At 42.9% G+C, this 20999-nt stretch overlaps 1 protein-coding gene across 9 annotated transcripts in view; it reads left to right on the plus strand.

Moving 5' to 3' along the window:
* The window catches only part of Pex5l (peroxisomal biogenesis factor 5 like), a 294882-nt gene that overhangs the window by 133335 nt on the left and 140548 nt on the right, over positions 1–20999 (plus strand). For 7 of the 9 annotated variants that reach the window (XM_032898528.1, XM_032898531.1, XM_032898533.1 and 4 more), the window contains 4 exons: positions 756–867; positions 8530–8724; positions 9791–9917; positions 11101–11197. In XM_032898528.1, coding sequence (XP_032754419.1) covers positions 756–867; positions 8530–8724; positions 9791–9917; positions 11101–11197 — 531 coding nt within the window. The remainder of the gene's footprint in view (positions 1–755; positions 868–8529; positions 8725–9790; positions 9918–11100; positions 11198–20999) is intronic. The other 2 variants (XM_032898526.1, XM_032898530.1) reach the window with 1 other exon arrangement.

Consider the following 20999-nt stretch of genomic DNA (forward strand, 5'->3'; position numbering starts at 1 on the left):
ATTAGGGACTCTCTGAACTTTAAGTCTAAATGAAAGGTTATTAAGTCATAGAATGAAGTAATGGTAAAATAGAATCGCACCTACAGGAATCTATTCCCACAGATTGAAGGTGTTCACAAACACCTACTAGATGCCCAGACAGGTGATATATAATAATATCTTCTTCTCTCAAATAAAATTTGTTATGTCCTACAAAACCATTCTAAGAAAATGAAAGGGTTTTTTTTTTTTGAGGCACCTTGAGCTATTAAGAAGGGGAAAAAAATCAATCATGTTCATCCAACCAACCAAGCAGGTCCATGTGTGTGTACATCTCACCCACAGACATCATCATGTAGCTAGTTCTCATGAGAGCCCATCACCATTGAGTCTGAAGCCACTGTTCCAATGCTTTCTAGAACTTTCAGTCCAAATATAGAGTGCCGTGAGCCCATAGCAACTGTGATGGAACAGGTGTCTTTCTCGCTGTGTTGAAATTAGATGATCATAAAGCCACTCCCGGAGGGCGAGACACAGGCTTAAGCATTAACACTGAAGTTGGCTGCATCAAAGATATATTAACAGTGCTGAAGGCTCATTCCCTCCCCCGTGGTAATGTTTTGTTTTCTCTATTGCCCCACCCCATTATTTATTTATGTTTGTGTTTATTTCAGTAGGCTTGCTTGTCCCCTTGTGTTGCAAGGCTGCATTTTCATTTACATGCGTCCACACTTTAACAGGGAAGCCCTTTGACATCTGTGTCCATTTGTTCTCAGCTGGTGAATGAGCAACAAGAAAGCAGACCTCTCCTGAGCCCCTCCATCGACGACTTCCTCTGTGAAACCAAATCCGAGGCCATTGCAAAGCCAGTGACGTCCAACACAGCTGGTAATTCATTTCTAACTGAGCTCAAGTGGAGTGCATTTTACCTACAAACGCAAATATTTGTCCTCTGGGAATCTTGTTAAAGAAGTAGAAGAGTTGCTGTATTTATGTATTTGTAGGTGTGGGCATTTGCATATTGCAACATACCCAGGGGTCAGAGGACAGCTCCTGGAGATGGTTCCTTTCCACCAAATGGGTCCCAGGGATTAAACTCAGCTTCAGGATTGGCAGCAAACACCTTTAACTGCTGAGCCATCTCACAGCCCCTCCTCTAGACATTTTAAGTGTGGGGGAGGGGATAATATTTCCAACCAAGTGACATTGAGGGCGTAAACAATTCAGCATAAATTAATAAATGACTTTTGATATTCTAAGAAACTATACAGTTTTGTAGACTTTAAACATACTACTGTTCTCACTTAGGTTCTGGTACATACACTTCTGCATTTACCTCTCTGTATTTCAGAATCCACCATATTCTAAGGGGAGCTGCTATATCAGAGTGAGGTTTTGCAAATTCAGCTTGATGGTCCAATTATTTTTGCAAATATTTTGTGAAACAAAAGTCCAACAAAATAAAATAAAAAAGTGTGATCATCTTTCTGAGTAGCGTTAAATGGTAATTAAAATACCCTATAGACAGGGAATAGTGTAGAGCCATTTAAATGTGTCCCTTGTTCCCTGATTTCTCATGCAAATTATCTGAACACTTCCATGTGCACATACACTTCCTGGAAGTAAACATCCTCCACAGAATGCCCTCATCTGCTCAGCGCTTGGCACATATAGAAATGAGCATTCATCAACATGAGGAATGAGTGCTGCCAGCCACTGGCTAGATCTACAGTTCTCCGACATGCCTCCTTTCCATATCTACCTCATTGGGGCAACACTCATGTTCAAAGATGCGCACTTCAACTAATAAGAAAAGCATGGTGTTCGCGGACAGGAAACCACAGATTATAGTAAATGGACGGTGCCCATCAATATGACCTCTCCCTTCCTTCTTTTTTTTTTTTTTTTATTCTCTCCCTTCCTTCTTAAAGTGGTCCTACTTTTCCACAGTGGCCTCCACTGGCAGGCCACTTACATTTTCACTATGTTGAATCAAGTGAAGAAAATCAAACAGAGAAAAAAAGGTGATGTTTTTTCAGACCGCTAAAAAATTACTACAGAAAGGACTCATGGCAGATGATGGCAACAGAGGTGGAAGAGTAGATGATCTGATTGTCTGGGAGATGAAAACTCATGCGTGCTCATCCCAGCCCTGCATCTGGGGCGGGCTTCTGCTCTCCCTCATCCCTCTGGGAACAATAGCTGAGCCTCGGTTTCCTTATCTAATAACAGTACGATCCTCTCTGTGGAAACTGCTTGAGAAGATGAATGAACCCATCCAGGGATGTGTTGACAGTGGCAAACTCTAGCCAGGGAGGTCATCCTGATTGATATCGGGGGACATCTTCTTGACACCTCCCTCTTTATTGCTTAACATCACATCAGGTGATTGCTTCCTAAATCCAGCTGTCACTTGAGTGCTTGGGAACATTGAACAGTGCTCGCTGCTTTCGAAACAAGACATCGAATGAATTCGGACTATCAGATCTGATTAGTCCTAACCTCTGAAGCTGGGGCTCAACCCTGTAAAACTGCAGAATACCAGAAAATACAGAGCCTGTGTCTTTCAACTGCAGGCAATGCCACAAGGGTCAGGGTACCAAGGAAGCTCATTCTTGCCTTTCAATTCCCCCTGATGAAGAAACTAAGCCACTTAGAAGCAGCCCATCCCGAGGGCCTAGAAGTGGCTCGGTCAGAGAACACTGGCTGCATAACCATAAGGACCTGAGTTCAATCCCAGAGGTCATGTTAGAAAAAATAAAAAACAGGGAAGTATTCGCTTATAATCCCAGTGCTGGGGAATGGGTACAAAGGCTGAGGTTGGGAGGGGTTGCTGGCTTGCCAAAACTGAGACAATAGATGACAAAGTAGTGAATCTCTAAACATCAAACCAAGGCGTTGACCAGACACATCCCTGTAGGTTCTTGGGAAGACATTGCTCCAGGACTCTCTACTCCTTTCTATTGGCCCTTTGTAACAAGAGTATGACTCTGCCTTTCACGTGTATTTTGTTTGTGTGCTGATCATATTGTATCTGTCTGCACACCTACCTATATCCAAATTTCCCTTTTACATGAGGATATCTGTCATCCTGGAACTGAGTCCAGGCCTCTTTCAGGACAGCACCTTTAGTCACATTTCCAATAAGGTCACCTTCTGAAGTGTGGAGGCTTCTACCTAGGAACAAGGGGGTGGAACCCCATTCAATCCATAATGTAATATTCTGAATCTTTTCTGCCCTACAGTGATTTCCAATAATACTGTGTTGGACACATTGTTTTACAAGCTTAGAACTATATCTCAAGGCAAAAATCACTATAGTTTTTAATCCCTAACGAGTGTAGCTCTTACAAAAATCAATACAGAGTAAACGATGTAAAAAATATTTTTCCAATGTGATTATTTTTTCTAACAAAATTTAAAAGAATATATTTTTATTGCTTAATAAGAGAAAATAATTATGTATCTATGACTGATTTTTTGTGTGTGTGTACTATGATAGGAATTGAACCCAGGGTCTCATAAATGCTAAGTATTCCTGGCCTTTTTCTCTTTTTCACTAAATTATCCAGGCTGGCCTTGAACTCACTCTGTATCCTAGGAAAACTATGATTCTCCTGTTTCCCAAGTAGCTGAAATTACAGACTACTGCACCAGACCAAGCAAAACTCTTGATTTTAAACAAGCACATACATCGATATTATAATGCAGACTGATAATAATGCATGTCCTGAAAGTCACCGAACAGCAGATATTTTAAATAACTGTATTGTCATACCTGTAGTGTGACAAATTTTGCAGTATCTTGTATAGTTTAACAACTCTGACATATGTTAAAGCACAGGACAGGTGCTTTGTCAGAAATCAAGAAGAAAAGGAGGTCCTTGCTATGATTTATGAAGCCATATAACAGCAGGACATTGAGTCATTAAACCAGTAGTTACTTTGGAAGGAACACTTTTCATAGTTTATAATTTTTTTATCCCACTCTTTCACCTGGAGTTAATATACCTATGTTCATGGCTTCTCTACATAAGCTGCATAATAAAATATCTCAACTATAATATTAGTTAAGATCAGGTTTTAGGATGCGTTTTTATGAAACTCACCAGGCTAATAACATGTCTCAGGAAAGCTTAGAAATCTGGGAAGCAAGAACTGGAAGAATGGCTCAATTGTTAGAGCATTTGCCAGACAAGCTAGCGTGAAAGCCAGAGTCCAGTTCCCTCAGGCGTTGGCCTGTGATCCAGCTTCTGGAAGTTGAAACAGGGTCTTCAGAACAGGCTAGAAAGGCCCGCTGTGCTGACAACTCTGGGTTTCACAGGTCCTTCCTCAATGAATAAGGAGGAAGAGCAATTGGAGGTTATTCCTGGTATTAACCTAGGATGGCCACGTACACCCACACATGCAGAACACGCATAGACAGCACATACACACGTGCATATATGCATATACAACATATACAGATACATATGGAAATGGAAAAAGAAAGAGCTGAGGAATAAAAACAATGACATATTACAATAAAGAAGAAAAGGTTGACTTAATTCTTTAAGTAGAATTTATCTATTTGGCAGAGATGTTTGAAAGTTTCTATGATTACCTAAGTCACGCTTCATCACACAGTGTTAATAACATTATGTCTTCCACCAACTTATCGAAATAAGAATTTCCTGTTTCTCTTGGCCAATCTCACCATGTGGCCCTGGTTGGCCTGTTGCTCAGAGAGCTGCCTCCTCCTGCGCCCTTAGTGCTAGGATTAAAGTCAGGTGCCACAATACTGACCTCAAACAGTACTTTCTTCTAGGTGCTCTTCTGTTCTGCTTTGAGTAGCCCTTTCAGGAGGCTATACATTTTCCAAACATTCGCAGTGCCTGGGAGAGCCCTCTGGTCTCAAAGATGATCTATTTCAGCTGCCCTTGAGATGCTTGGATATGGCCGTTTTCACGTGTGTTGCCTGCCATTGTCAGGAAATGTTCGCCAGTGGAATTTGGTTATCCAAAAGAGACAGTTTCTGAGACTACTAACATGCCTCAAACCTTGCAACTGCCAAAGAATCAGGAGTTTAAGGGGCAAGGAGAGCTACCATAGTATGAGTCTGCTACTTCCAGGCTCAGTCAAATTTTCGATAGATTTTAAATGGAATCCTGTGTCTGGGGCTCAGTGGGCACACGCACTGTATTAGCTTCTTATTGCTGCTGAAACAGGGCACCACAAGTAGTGGGGGAAAGAGCACGCCTCTCTGTATTTTACATTTCTGGAAGTCAGAGCCATCAGGGACGACTGCTCTTGGATCACAGACGTGTGTTGCTTTGCTTGCTCCCACTTCAGAGGATGCCAGCCACTGTGGACCTACACTTCCTTCTTCTGTCACCAAAAGCGGCTTGCATCTCAGATTCATCTTCATAGTCCCCTCTCACACTCTGATCCTCCTAGATTCTCCCCGTGAGCACACTTAGACAATGGGACCTACAATCTGTGACCTGTACATGGTGACCGACAGTGGCCAGGGTAGAAAAGGCTGCAAATGCAAATGTAAAACAGAAGTGCTTGGGAGGTATTTCCTTGGTCCTGCCCTCCATGTATATATACATGCACACTCTGATTCATACACACACACACACACACACACACACACACACACACACACACGTATGCATGCTCTGACTTACATGTGTATGTATCTACATGCATATTCTGAATCATGTATATACACATGCACACTCTGACTCGTTTGTATGTAAATGCACACTCTGACTCACGTATATATGCACATGCATACTCTGATTCACATGTGTGTACATATGCATCCTCATGAACTCTTGAAAGCAAATGATTGCTGTACTCTTACCTTGGACACAAAAGTTCTGAGACCCAAACCTCCACGTGTTTAGGAGAGTGTTGTAAACTGGATCAAGGCAGTCGGTGAAGCAGCAACTCTTCTGTGCTCAGACACGCCTCGTTTGAAGCGCTTGAGCAGCCATAAGCCCTCTTCTTAAGCCTTGGCTACTGCACACTTCACACAACAATGCACTGTCTCCTCCAGAGGCCTAAGGCTGCCCCAACCATCTCTGCTTTCAAAGTTACCCTCCTAGGGGACTCTCAGCCTCAAAGCCGTTCAACCTCTAAGACGCTGCTTCCATTAAATAGGCAGTTAGTGGGGCCTTCGTGTATGTCTGACTCCAACTTCACATCTACACAGAAAACAACAAAGCCACCAAGAACAAACACAGAAAGGGTCCACGGTGCTTCAGAGTGGACCACATTGAATGGCTGGCTTGAATTTTCAGTTCACACGTTCAGAAACAGATAGAGATTAAATCAAACCCCTGGCTACTAGTCTGTAGCAAAAGTACTTTCAGAGCACGAGTTCATGATTCCTAGAAAATTTACTTCTAAGAGAAGTTTAGGGGCAAGAGGCTAATTCTTCATTGTTTGTACAATAGGTAAAAAGGATATTCCTTCCATCATAAAGAAGTCTTACTGAGCCTAGACTCCGATAGTGTCTAGAAATTTCATTTAATCACTCAGTGGATAGGAAGTATGTGCAGCCCTGTCTTGGCTGCCTGCTGTGCTTAAATACGGCTTAGCATGCTACTGACTCAGTTCTGGAAGCTTCTTCCGCCCACTTTGTTCTGACTCACAAGCACCGCTCTCTCCGAGCAGCTCATTGTTAAAAATTGGCCCCCATCTTTCAAAAAAAAAAAAAAAAAAAAAAAAACACTGCTACAGTGAGCTGACACCTTGGGACCATTTTGTGATAAGTTTACTTCATAGAATCCTCTGTGGAGACAAAACCTTTGTCACTTCTTGTTTTATCCACAGGAACATTTCTTCTTTCTCGCTGTGTGTAGATTTGATTGTGGCTTGAAACAGAACACAAAAAAGAAAACTGGCAAAGACTAAATAAAAAAGAGGAAATTGGAGAATTGTTGCAATTTGGTCCCTCAAAAATGTGTTTGTGTGTGCGCATGCCCATGCATATGCACGCAAGCACACAAGCACAAGCATGGACATGCATGTGCATACACTCATGCACGCACACATATTACTGGAAATGAACCAAGCTGGGCTTGTGAATGCTATTCAAACTGTCCCACTATACTACACTACCCTTTCCCCGGACTGAAATAGCATTTACAGAGTGAATAGTTAGTGTAAGCCTGGTACTTTGTGTCTATTGGATCGTTTAATCTTCATCCCACACTTATAAGACTATTGATTCTCCATTTTCAGATTTGGCAACTGGAGCTCAGGCTGCCCAGGAAATTTAGCTCAGGACACATTAGAAGTATGATGGTTAGGAACTCATTTCAGTCACACACCATAGAATCACCTGGGGATGGCTAACTCGTGGACATATACAGGCAGACTGTACATGACTAAGGAACCTCCCCTTGTGAACTCAGTGGAGCTCTGCCAAGGGGCACCCAAGTAAAAAGCAGATGGAATGGGGTTGAGCTATCAATCACACCCAATCTCCATCCAGAGGACAAGCTGAAAAGTCATGTTATTTGTAATTGGAGAAAGTGCTCTAGTGGTTGCTGTAGACTGTGTGGTCAGCACAGGGGCTCCACTACCCACTCTTGCCTTTCCCAAACTAAGGGAAGTCTCTTTTGAAGCCACCAGGCCAATTACACACTCAGTTTCTCCAGCCCAAGGTGAGAAAGAGATGACTCTTCTCTTGGCTTTCTGGTTCTCAGGGAGAGCTAGTCAAATATGAGTTTCTTGTAGTGGGAAAAGAACAGGTCACAAAGGGCTGGAGAGATGGCTCAGTCATTAAAGGCTAGGCTCACAACCAAAAATGTAAGAACAGGTCACAAAGCTGGCCTTATTAATTCTGACTTGCCTGAGCATACATAAGAACATACTCTTATCTCTGCCTTCATTAGAGTATTTAGTACAAAGAAATCAGCCCACTAGGAAGCACAGGTATAGCCCTTTTATAGCTGGTTGTCTGGGATTACAACTGGCATATTAAATGTCAAGGCATTAGCCTGCATTCCTGTCCATCACACGCATTATAAAACCCCTCTCCAGTGAGAACCAAATGCATTTCTGATCCTAATCTGTCCTGTCAACATAGGGGCTACATGTGACCAACTGACACTCTTACTTTGAAAAAAAATACGGGGGCTAGAGACACCTCAGTCGGTGAAGTGGTTGTCTTGTAAGGACAAGGCTCTGGGTTTCATCCCCCAGAAACCATGTTTAAAGAGAGAAAAGTAGAAGAGTAGACATGGTGGTGTGATCCTAGCCCTGGGAAAGCAGAGATAGGCACATCTTTGGGGCTCAAAGGCCAGGCAGACTAATCTACATGTCCAGTTCCAGGACAGTGGGGACTTCATCTCAATTAGACAGTGACTAAGCACAACACCTAAGGTGGTCCTCTAACATCCACACCCAGGATATTTCCCCACACACATCCTGGATCACACACACACACACACACACACACACACACACACACACACACACACACACCAAACAAATAGGTAATGATAACTATGGTAAGTAAATGGCTTCTCTTGCCTTCTTCTACTCCCACAGTGTTGACCACTGGCTTGGATCTCCTTGACCTGAGTGAACCCGTCTCTCAAACCCAAACCAAAGCCAAGAAATCAGAGTCCTCATCAAAGAGTTCATCCCTCAAGAAGAAAGCTGATGGCTCTGACCTCATCAGTGCAGATGCTGAGCAGAGAGCACAGGCTCTCCGAGGGCCGGAGACATCATCCTTAGATTTAGGTAAGGCAAAGGTTTGCAGTAGCTATGGCTTAATTTGTCTGGTTGGTGCTGATATGACAGTCAAGTTCACAGATGACTTTAAAACAGTGAACATATGAGCAGGAAAGATAAAGCTCTTTCAGAAAGCTTGGAAGAGTATAGCATCTTTTGTGCTTAGATGAGTAGCCATGAGAGCTCGGCTTCATGAAACTAGTGTTGCTTCAATCACTTATGCGTTCTCCCCAATGGACTGAGCATGTAGTGGGTGCCAGGCATCTCTCTAGGCCCGGGAGCTAAAATTAAAGGAACGTGTACATATAACTTTCTAGGAATTCTCAGTTTAGCCCAAGTGAGAAGCAAGGGAGACACATAAGAGCATCACGGGACTTGGGGACATTTGGACAAACCATTCTTAAGATAATGTCAAGATGGTGACGACAGCTATAAATACTCTTAACTGTCAGCTTGTAATATCCAGGAACAGCCCAGCACCATATACGTGTTTGACCTTATCATTACAACTCCAACATACATGAAAACCAAGTTTTAAAATTTAACTTGTCCAAAATCTCACAGCTAGTAAGAGAGTGAGCTGGAAATGTGGACCTGATCCTAGTTAACTTCAGAGCTCAAACTCAAACTTTCATCTACACACTCCACATCCCCCTCAGAAAGGACAGTTTGCTGCTTAGTTCATGCAACCAGGCAAATCAAGCAAGTGTGTGTGTGTGTGTGTGTGTGTGTGTACGCGCTCATAAGCCTATGTATGCATGTGCATGTATGCACATGTGTGTACATGGGGACCTATGTATCAGGTAAATGCATATAGATTCATAAAACTAGGTCCTGAAAATAATTTTACTTGATTGCTTCAACCATAAAAGCAATCCAACTTCTCTTAATAAGTCTTGTTTTTATTTAGCTGCATGCGTTTCATTTCATTCTCATGTGCCCTTAAGAAGGTAAATCTTAGCCCTGGGTCTTACACACAAGCACTGAGTATTGTTTACCTGGAATCTCGATCTTAATCAATCTCTTTTTTCTTTGCTTGGTCCTGGGCTTTCTCCTCCACTTTCTTCTTTCCTAGCAGATATTCAAACACAACTGGAAAAATGGGATGATGTCAAGTTTCATGGTGACCGAACAAGCAAGGGGCACCTCATGGCGGAGAGGAAGTCATGCTCTTCCAGAGCCGGATCCAAAGAGCTTCTGTGGTAAGATGTCCTGACACCAGTGAAGAGCACCTTACACTGACTATATGGGTGTCCTTGTCATGTCTGGAAATAACCAGTGAGCTCAGTTAATTCAGATACCTAAGGAGTCTGGATTAAAATAGATATCTAGATTAAAATAGAATAATAATCTTCCATATGCTGTCACTTCCACAAATCACTTTGACAAATTGTAAAGAAAAAGAAAAAGAAAAAAGAAAATTTAGTCATAGAGGATTGGAGGAAGAGGTCCTGATTTGATCATTTTAATAATTACGTAACTAAGTGATTAATAAACAAAATGTGTGTGGGGGGATATCTAATGGATCATTGCAACAGTGGTAGTCATGTTGTTGTTGGTTGCACAACTTTCCTGCTCTCTCAACAATCCACTGCCATTCACTGTAGTAATTATAGATGAATCATGGACACTCAGGAAATAATGTGTTTTACCAGGTGTATTAGTTGCTTTCCTGTTGCTATGCTGATAAGACACGATGAACCAAAGCAATTTGGGAAGGAAAGGGTTTAGTTCACATTAGAATTCTCAGGTCACAATGTAGGACTGAGCCCAGAGCACTGCTTACTGGCTTGCTCTCCTGCCTTGTTTCAGCTAGCTTTCCTGTACAATCGAGGACCACCTTCCTATAGGTCGCAATGCTCACAGAGGGCTGGACCCTCCCCCATTAAAGGAGAAAAATGTCCTCCATACAGGCCCACAGGCTAATCTGATGTGGAAAGTTACTGAAGATTCCCTTTCCCCAAATGACTCTAATTTGTGTCAAGTTAAGAAAAAGTAACCAGAATGCCATGTTTTTAAAGATTTGAATAGGGTGGTTTCCTGCTTCTCTCTCCTTTGCCCTCATATAAATCCCCATATTGGGACAATCCAGACCCACGGAGATCTACCTTATGAACTGACTGATTCCAACAAGAACAGAACACTATTTTTTCAAAATATAAAATTTCCTATAAAAGAGAAAAAGTATCTCATTCATTTCCTCTTTGTCCATAAGTCAACTAAGTTTAAAAGAGAAGTTATAGCTATCAGCTTGTTCAGATTCTGCAAGTGGCAGTTATGGCAACACTTACAGAAGTTTGTCTCTGGCGAGGGCCTGGGTCCAGGCTGGGCTCCTGGCTGGGCTTGTTCTTGCTGTACATGAGTGTCCTCACTGTCTCCTTGCAGGTCCTCAGAACATAGGTCTCAGCCAGAGCTGAGTACCGGGAAAAGTGCCCTCAACTCCGAGTCGGCTTCTGAGTTGGAACTTGTGGCTCCAGCACAGGTAATAAACGTGGATCTCAGGAAACCATCTGCTCTGGCAGAAACTGCACTGTAAATATTTTATTTGAAATTTGCACAGAAAGTTTGAAGTGTTTTTTTCCCAAACTTTGCATTGCAAAGTGTGTTCTCACCCCGTAGCTGTCTCGGCGCTTAGAATAACTGATTGTATACACTTCCATGTATTTGGCTGGGAAACGTGTTAATGAATTCACTGTGTGCTTAGCACATTTCCCCTATGCTGCCATTGACTGTCCCATTTATTTGGCAATACAAAAATCTGTCCTAGTCCAGTATTAGCTCTACTTATGTAAAAGAACACAAAGAGGAGGAAACAACCTGCCGGGTGTTCATTCACATCTTTGCCCTGTGGAGTAAGAGAATATACCCAGGATTCTGCCACATTAAAATAAATTGTCTGCTAAGGATTACACTGTTCCAGCACCAGCAGTAATGGCAGCCATGAGAGCTACCCCCAACCCCAAGAGTGCCCAGGAGAGAGAGCCATGTGCTTTTCCTGTGTTATACCTAAATACTCAGTAATCCTGTGCATCGTACAAATTTTTAATCCCAGTCCAGGGTTTCCACCCCACCTTTGACCATTTAGTTCCTAGATAAAAGACACTCGACTTGTATTATTTACAATAAACCCTAAGCAGCCAAAGAGCTGGTCAGATATCTACTCTCTTTGCTAATAGAATTTACTTTCCTATAGATCACCCCAAGTTATTACTTACTCTGTTTCATCTGGACTGCTCTTAACTCCAATTGTCCAGCCCTCAGGAACATGTTTTATTGACTCTTCTAACCCTCCTAACTCTTCTTCCTGTTCACCTTCTTCCCTCCTCATGGGGATCCTCCTGCTACCCCGAAGCCCGGGAACCTTAAACCTAACCTATATCTAGCTTCCCAGCTATTGGCTCTCGGCATCTTTATTCACCAATCAAAAATAACTTAGGGTCATGGTCACACAGTATTAGTTGGGTCTACATGCAGATTCTCTTTTCCGGGCAACCAGGTCTTGGGGGCGTGCCCTTAGCATTACAATACACAGCAAAAGGTCAAACCTCAATACCTGTGCATTACTGTAATCTTCACTATAAAGATACTTCTCACAGGAGCCCCTGAGTCTCAGTAAACTCAGGCTTGCTGGGGTACCCTAGCAGAAAGAAGTAGGATGTGAATTCTGTCTGTGCACATGCTTGGCACTGAGTTCCTCAACAGGCTTCACTATCACTGTTTACCCCTCCCCTGGTTCTGAAATGGCAATCTCTAACTTTCTATCCCTGGGACATGTTTTAAGGCCTTGCCCTTCAACCCCAAATGTGTGCACATTCCTGCCTTCTATGATCCAACTGCACTGAGACCAAATATGGAGGGAAATGCGCAGAAGAAACGCTCTAGAATTTGCCACGGCATGTGTTGTGAGCCCCAGGGGATGTAAAGATCTGACGTGAGATAGGGCAATGATTGGGGCTGACCACTGGCCCAGCAGGAAGAACACACACTGTTCTTGCAGAGAACCTAAGTTTGGTCCTAGCACCCATGTTGGTTCTAGCTCACGACTAGGACTCACTGTAAGAGTCCTTCTTCTGGCCCCATAGGCTCCCCTCAGTGTACTGGTGTTGTTGTTGACTTTGAGAGTTTCTAATATAAACTTGAGCTGTCTGGTCCCAACAAAAGGCAGAACAAGGCAAGCTCCTCCATGACCCCATTATCCAGATAGGGAATCAGCGAAATGGAAAGATGTTTGTCGACCCACAACTAGAAAAGGGCAGAGAGAAGGACCCAGAGAGCCAATGATGATTGGGTTCTTGGAACTTCCTAAGCCACTAGCAGTCCCCCTACACATTCATCACCCTCAGGAGAAAGGGCATGGCTGTTCCCAGACCACAGCTGGACACCCAGTCCACTCACTTTCTAAACACATTGCCTCACTGTAATGAGTTGCAAATGTAGCATGAAAAATGAATTGTTGGTGCTCACTTTAAAGGTATCCTCTTAAGAGAAAAAAATGACAGCAGCCATTAGAAAAACAGTGTCTGTAAGAGCATGAGCGAGCTCTACTCAGCTCAAGGAATTGGTGCTCTTTTCCATCCACTGCCATCTCTGGAACAGTGAGGCACAGGGAGAAAGCATTTATTTGTTTTGAAGCAGGGAGAGAGACTTGGCACAGGTGGGCCATTCTACAACAAGCTGGGCCAGAAGAACAGCTGGGGCCCCCAGTTGCCATAGAAACCCACAATGCATTTATCTTATTATCCCAATGACTACCAGTCTCCTGCTGGTCTGTTAATTCCATCCCACCCCACTGTCCTGCTTACCCTATGCAAACACAATACACTTGGAAAATTGTGTTTGAGCTTCCTCGTGTTGTCTTCCAAAATACCCTTTCCAATTCACCGTGAGAGTTCTCTGCCCAGGTGAATCTCAGTAGAGTTCTCCGAGACGCTGAACCATCTGTAAGGGGTTACCTCTTCTATTACTTTTTGAAACATTGTGTGTGTGTGTGTGTGTGTGTGTGTTGTGTGTGTGTACTTATCAAGACTCGCCTTTAAAATCTCATGCTCTTCTAGTCTTCATTCCAATCCATAGCTGAGTAAGAAAATGTTCATGAAATGCAGGCTTAATGTTGTACCTGAAACACAGAGTCTTTGAAACAAAGCAGGAAGAAAACAGACAGGTGTGTAATGAAAGCAAGAAGAGAGTGCTGGAGAGATGGCTCATAGGAACACTTGTTTTGTCAGCATGACAACCCGAGTTCCATGTAAAATAGTGGGCGTGATGGTGCACGCTTAGCAATCCTTGCACAGAGGAGGTGGAAGCAGGAGAATCCCTAATGCTCCCTGGTTGGTCAGCCTTGCCTAATTGACAAGTAGCAGGCCAAATGAGAGACCTTGTCTCAACGAGCAAGGTGCAAGGGGCATGAGGAGTGAGAGTTGACAATGACCTCTAGCCTGCAGGTGCACATGCACATACTTGCCCTCGAGCACACACAGAAAGATGTGTGTACTGTTAGACACACTACTCATTACTGCAAGGCCTCTTCATGTAGATATGATAGAATGAATGTAGAACAAAATTTCACCTGAAGACTAGTTCACACATCATTCAGACAAGCCATTCTGACTCACCAGAGCCTGCCCCACACTCACTCAGATGGCTCATAGGGAATCAGGAAAATGGTTTCCTCTCCCTCAAGCACATATAAACTACCCCAGGCAGTGACTCAACAGGTAGGGGGCTATTTACAAACCTCATTTAAAAATCGTATTTCAGACTCGCAAAGAAAATGGGAAAAGATAATATGAAAACTTACATTTTCTCATTTTCTTTTCAAAATGAGAAGAGAAAGTATGTTATAATCTCAAATGGTGCGTTGAACACAAAACTCAGAGAAAAGAGGGGATTACAGTGAGTTATGTGATTTCTGTGTACTTAAAGACAAGGGTTCTTGACACTTAACCCAAACTATATAATTGTCATTCCACAAGCTGGAATGTATGAACCGTGTAAAGAGATGATACAATCTGGGAAAAAAATACTTTAAAAAAATTGAAGAGTTGAAGAAAACGCAAAAGAAAAGGCTGCAAAATTCAGTTTTCCCATCTGGGTAATGCATCACTGGCTGAGGCAAATGGAGAGAATACAGCTTCTTCGGCAGACGTGATCCAAGCATCTCCTTCCAAGTTTGCACCCTGGAAGCTCCAAGACCAAGACAGGCTCAGATTCTCCAATGTGAGTAGGTGCTGCAGAAGCAGGCCACAGTTATGCAACTCACAGGTGACTCACTCTGCAGAGCTCAGCTTTCCCATGATTCATCACTTCCCTTCAGTGTTTCTCATGCCCTGTGTGAGATGCCCACTGTAACCTTAGGTTTTTATATTATCTCCACTTCACATTAAAAAATATAAATAAATAAATAAATAAATAAATAAATAAATAAATAAATAAATAAATAAAAGCTGTTTCTCCTAAGAGTTGCACATCTAACTCCATCAAAATCCATTAAAATCTGTGTATCAGCCATCCTGTGTGGCTTACCTGAGAGAACTCATAAGCCATTGTTCCTCTTATTATTGCAAAGCCCAACTATTATTTAATTCTGTTGAATGAACATGAATTGAGCAATGTTCAAGAATGTCTGTTACTTTCTTATAGAAACTTCACAAAACAATCAGAATTTTTATACAACTTATTCTGTATACAATTCACTCTCTTCCCGAATTTACCATAGACCCACACTTTTAGAAAAATGGTTGACTTCCATGTCAGTTCATTAATATGCTTGGGAATCTACTGTCCTTACAGATGTGAGGCAGTAAACAAAACACACAGGTTAGGCTACAAGATACATTTAGGGGGATCCCAGTCGGCATACCACAGAGATCCTGCACACCTATCTTATTGAAGGACTACTCACTACAGCCAAGTCACAGAATCACCTGGTTATCCAGCAACAGACAAATAAGGGGCATGTGATATGTAACCCACTAAGAAACGTGATAATCTGTCATCTGCAGGAAAATTGGAAGAACTGGAGTCATCACGTTAAGTGCAGTAAGTCAGACTCAGAAAGACACTCATATTTTCTTCTCTCGTGTACAGAATCTAGACTTGATGATAGAGGTTTGAAAGAAGAAGGGGAACTCTTTGAGAAGAGAATGGAGGGTAGTGGTGTGTGGGAGGTGAAAACAGGATCAAGGAGTTGGGGAGTAAACAAAACCAAATGATCTAGGCACTGGAAAGATGGTCTGCAGGGGCAAGTGTCACTCTTGAAGAGGATTGAAGCTTGGTTTCCAGGACCCATGTTGAGAAGATCAACATGTAACTCCAGGTGTAAGCCCCTCTGAGCACCATAAGCACCTGGACTCACACATACATGCACACACACACACACACACACACACACACACACACACACAAATACACAGTCTACTTATAACTAAAATAGATGTTTTTAAAATGTACACAACACACACCTGTAAATGAGAACGTCATGATGAAGCCCACTCTTGCGTATAATGAGTATACACTGATAAAACCGTGTACTCAAAGAAGTATTAGGCCTCTATATCTCAGGAAAACAATCCAACCCAATGCTCTGTGAATACTTGTCATTCTGCCTATCCGGATTGTATCTAATCTTGTTCCTCTTCATGTCACAAACAACGATCTGTCAGTGGGGTGGGAAGGAAGCAGAGACGGGAGAGAAGGACGAGGAAGTGAAGGGCTGAAATATCGTTTTCAACATAAGAAATCAGCACAGTAAGAAACTCTCAGCAAGTCCTTGTCACATGAATAAAAAAGAGACCCTAACAAGGGAAAACACAGATTTAGCAGCAGAGTAGGATCTTAGGAACAATTAAAACTGAACCATGCATACTTTCCTTCTGGGTCATTTTTAAGTGGTTTTAGTCGTAGTTTTTCAGTGTGTCTGACAATGTGCTGGCCATCTCTTTTCAAAATCAGTCTTTTCCTGATGAAGGATTTCATAACAGAATGGAGACAGTGGCCATGTGCTACCACACTCTAAGGAAAGGAATTTTCCCTTGCACAAGAGGGGTAGCTTTTGTGTGTGCACCCCACATGACAAATGTCTCTTAGCTAGGAGTAAAAAAAAATCCTTGGTCATTTCGGTGAGACTTGTATTTAAACAGTCTGAGAGTCCAAGCTGTCTGCAGCAACTACCACACAAATGTGCAGTAAACACAAAACATCTAATGAAAGCACTAACCAAGTGGTAACAGAAGCCAGGTTTGGCCGAACACTCGCTATTCGGTATGTATTTGTATTTTTGTGAATAATACTACACATTAATTCTTACAGGGACGCTGTGAGTTAATATAGGCTCTGCAAAGGACAGTCTAGAAATTCAATACCTTGCTCAAGGTGCCTGGGTGGCCTTAAACAACCTGACTTCAGAGACTGCCTGAGCAGTCAGGTCACAGAGCACCCAAGGTCGAGCAGTCATTGTATTGTTCTTCCTCTAGAGTGAGCACGCTTACTTTCTGTCTTTATTTTAACTGCTTTCTAATTTTGTTTCTGCTGCTGTGATAAATACCCCACTACAAGCAACTTCGTGGAGAAAGAGATTCATTAGAGTTACAATTCCCAGTTTTGGTCTATCCTTGTGGAAAGTCAGAACAGGAACGTGGTACAGCTAGTGACATCCGATCCACAGACCAGATCAGAAGGGATGGAATGAATGCATCCTGCCTTACCTGCAGGCTTACAGACAGCTAGTTTTCTCCTCTCATGCTGTTCTGGGACCCCTCCTTAGGCAATGAATGCTGCTGCTGTAATTGGCTGGGTCTTTCTTTATCATTTAACATAACCAAAATAAACCCCCCAGAGACAAGCCAACAGGCCATCCTGATATAGATAATTCCTCAGTAAGACTCTCCTTCCAAAGTGTCCTGGTTGGAATATATTTTTCAACGTGACATAAGCTAGAATTATCTGTGAAACCTCAGTTGAAGAAATGCTGGATCATATTTGCTTATAGGCAAATCTGTAGGGCAATTTCTTGGTTATTGATTAGCATGGGAGCAGGCAGCCCACTGTGCTGTGCCACCCTTGGGAAGGTGGTTTTTAACTTGTGTGAGACAGCAGGCTGAGTGAGCACGGGAGAGCAAGACAGTAAGCAGCATTCCTCTGCTTCAGCTCCTGCTTCCACATCTCTGCTTTGAGTTCCTGACCTGACTTCCGTCAATGAGAGGAGTGGGACCTGAGGGTTTTAGTATGAAATAGACTCCTTCCTCCTCAAGTTATTTTTGGTCATAGTATTTTATAACACAGAAAGGGAAGAGTAATTAAGACAACAGCTGAGTCTAAGTTGTGTCAAGATGACAGTAAACGCCATGCATACTTAGTACACGCTATGAACTTGAGACTTATCCCCATATGCATAATACACGTGCGGATCCTGGATCTTCCTTTGAGGCGCTGAGCCAGCATGTCAACAGTGCCTGAGGATTTGGGGAGAGGCAGATGTGAATCAGAGACCCTGGGGTAGGGGCTGTCACACGAATTTTAAAAGACCTTGTGGGTATATCAGGGCTCACTCATGTTTGAGGATGACTATTATACCAGCTACGATGTTAAGATGGCTGCCACTCAAACTGACAGGTGTAATTGTCCTGTTTACCGGGCTTCATATCAAAGTGCCAAACAATGTCAATAATCCACAAGCACGGCTATATTTTTCCAAGTCTCAGTTTTTTTTCCTCTGATAAAATTAGTTATGTTTAATGCCTGGGTTTCAAGGGTGGCTGATTTATCACCCCATGGGCTCTGTTCTGTCCCGCTTTTCAAATTTTATGTGCATGAGAGTTTTGTCTACATGTATGTATGTGGGTCACCTGTCTACCTAGTACCAAGGAAAGTAGAAGAGGGTGTCGGATGCCTGGAACTGGAGTTACAAGGCATTGTGAGCCATCAGATGTGTGCTGGGAATGGATCACTGGCCTTCAGAAAGAACAAGTTCCCCATGACCACTGAGCCATCTCTCAGGCCTCCATGCTCAGTTCTTAAGCAGCACGTTTCAGCACGGCACTAAAAGCATGGAAAAGTATCAAAACTTTCTATTGCATGTCAACTGCTATTTATACTCCGTAACATTTAACTTATGCTTCCTTGAGCCAAAAACATTAAAAATGGTAAGTTAGATAACACTTATCTTAGTAATAACCTACAGCCTTTCAAATGGTGTGAGAAATAGAGTATCCCTAAATAGTAATTGTACCATCAGAATAAAATGTCACTTGCACAGTAAGACTCTATCTGTGCTTGCTGTGTTAAGTGGCAAAGAGGAGCTGCCCTGTAAGCCTGGAGTCCTGATATGCAATGCCCTTTGCAGCGCGTGATTCATATCGCAGCTGGGTCCTGAAACATTAATGAAGAGAGAGGCCGGGGATGCTAATAGAACCCTGTTAGGTCAAGCTTCCCAGCAAAACGGGTTCTGTTTCACCAGTGCAAAGTGCTTGCTGATAAAACACTGTCTCAGACAACAGTCTTAGTGCTTCCTGTGTTGCTAAAGCCACTTCTGGGCCATTCCAGCACATAATGTACCCTTGGACCAAATACCAAATGTATCCCTTTATCACGATGTCTTACTTGACAAGCAAAAGTTTATGTTTATCACATATAATATAATGTTTTGAAATATGCATGCACAGCAAGTCGGCTCAGTCTGATTCCTGTGTTCATCTGCATTCACATCCTTGGGGTTTTTCTGAAAGAAACCTAAAATTACTGCAGTGCTTCTCAAGCACACAATACATTGTGAACGATAGTCACCAAGTTCCACCCTAGATTCCTGGATGATGTCTTGTAACCTTTGACCAACAGTGTACCCAGGCCCAGTTGTAACCACCACCATCCTCCATCCTTCTGAGAGGCTGGCTGGTTTAGACAGCACCTTTTAGTTTGAATCTGATACCTGACAGTCTGTGCTGGGCTTGTTATACTTCCTATGATGTCCTCCATTTCCCGCAAGTTACAAATGACGCTTCCTTCTTGAAAACGTCCAGTGTTTCACAGTGCATGCATATTAAGCCACCAGCTGATGGATAGCCTCTCTCCTTCCTTCTCCCGTGTGCCCAAAGCCACACTGACATTTAGTGAGTGCAGAGGCCTCTTGGCATAATGGTCTCCTTTCCTTGGCATCATCCGGTAACTTTGGTTTTGATTTTCTGAGGGCACTCTGTACCATTTTCACAATAATATTAGTCTACATTCCCACCGATACTGTGTAAGAGTCTTTCCCCCTCCATCTTCTCCTGCATTCTTTTAGCCTTCCTGGCGGCAGCCTAGCCCACGTGAGGCAATGCCAACTGTGGTTTCCGTTTTCATTTTCTTTCTGCTCAGTGGAGGAGACTAATTTTCATAAGCTGTTGGTAACTGTTGTTGGTTCTTCAAGAAAATATCTCCCCATGGTCTTTGGCTTATCTCAATGGGTCTAGACACTCCTTGACAGTCCTTATGTTTCCAAAGCTGGAAACATAAGAGGGACCCTCAACTGAGGAATTGCCCCCATCAGGTTGGCTTGTAGGCAAGCGCAGGGAGCATTGTCTAGATAGATGATTAATGTGGAGGATCCCGCCCACTGTGGGTGGTGCCACCCTTGATGTGACGTCCTGGGTTGTGTAAGAAAGTAAACTAGAAAAGCCAGAAAGGAGTGTTCCCTAAGGCCTCGGCTTCAGTTCCCACCTCCAGGCTCTTGCTTTGAGTTCCTGCCCTGGCTTCCCTTGATGGTGGATGCTAACTGGTAGTGGAAACCCTTCCCTCCCCAAATTGCTCTTGGACAGTGTTTTAACACAGCAACCAAAAGCAAACTGGGACATGGTCTTTTCTCATACAGTACGATTTAGTGTTTTAACAATATTTACATGTAGATTACCACTAGGCTTTAAGAAGTTGCCTTGAATCTATAGACTTCTTCATGTGACATGGACATTTTAACAAACTGTTGTCCTTCCAACCCCCGAGACTTCAACTTACTTGCTAGTATATAAATAAACAAGTTTGGGAAATAAACCCCACCATTCATTTCTTGCATGCATCTCATTTTGATGATTTGTTTTGTTAACTTGTCCATGGATAGGCCGGCAGAAAGATGAGGGACTTTGTTCCAGAACCAAGGCAGTTCTGAGCAGATCAGAGCCCCAACAGCTGCTTAGGAAATAAACGGCAGACGATTCACCAAGTTACACACAAGAATATTTAGCCTTCTGTGAGTAGCAAGTGGCCTTCAGAGTTAATTTCTCTCCTGGGCAACAGGGTCCCAGCCACCTAGTATCTAT

Source organism: Rattus rattus, chromosome 3 (assembly GCF_011064425.1).
Source record: "Rattus rattus isolate New Zealand chromosome 3, Rrattus_CSIRO_v1, whole genome shotgun sequence".
NCBI classification, from domain to species: Eukaryota; Metazoa; Chordata; class Mammalia; order Rodentia; family Muridae; genus Rattus; species Rattus rattus.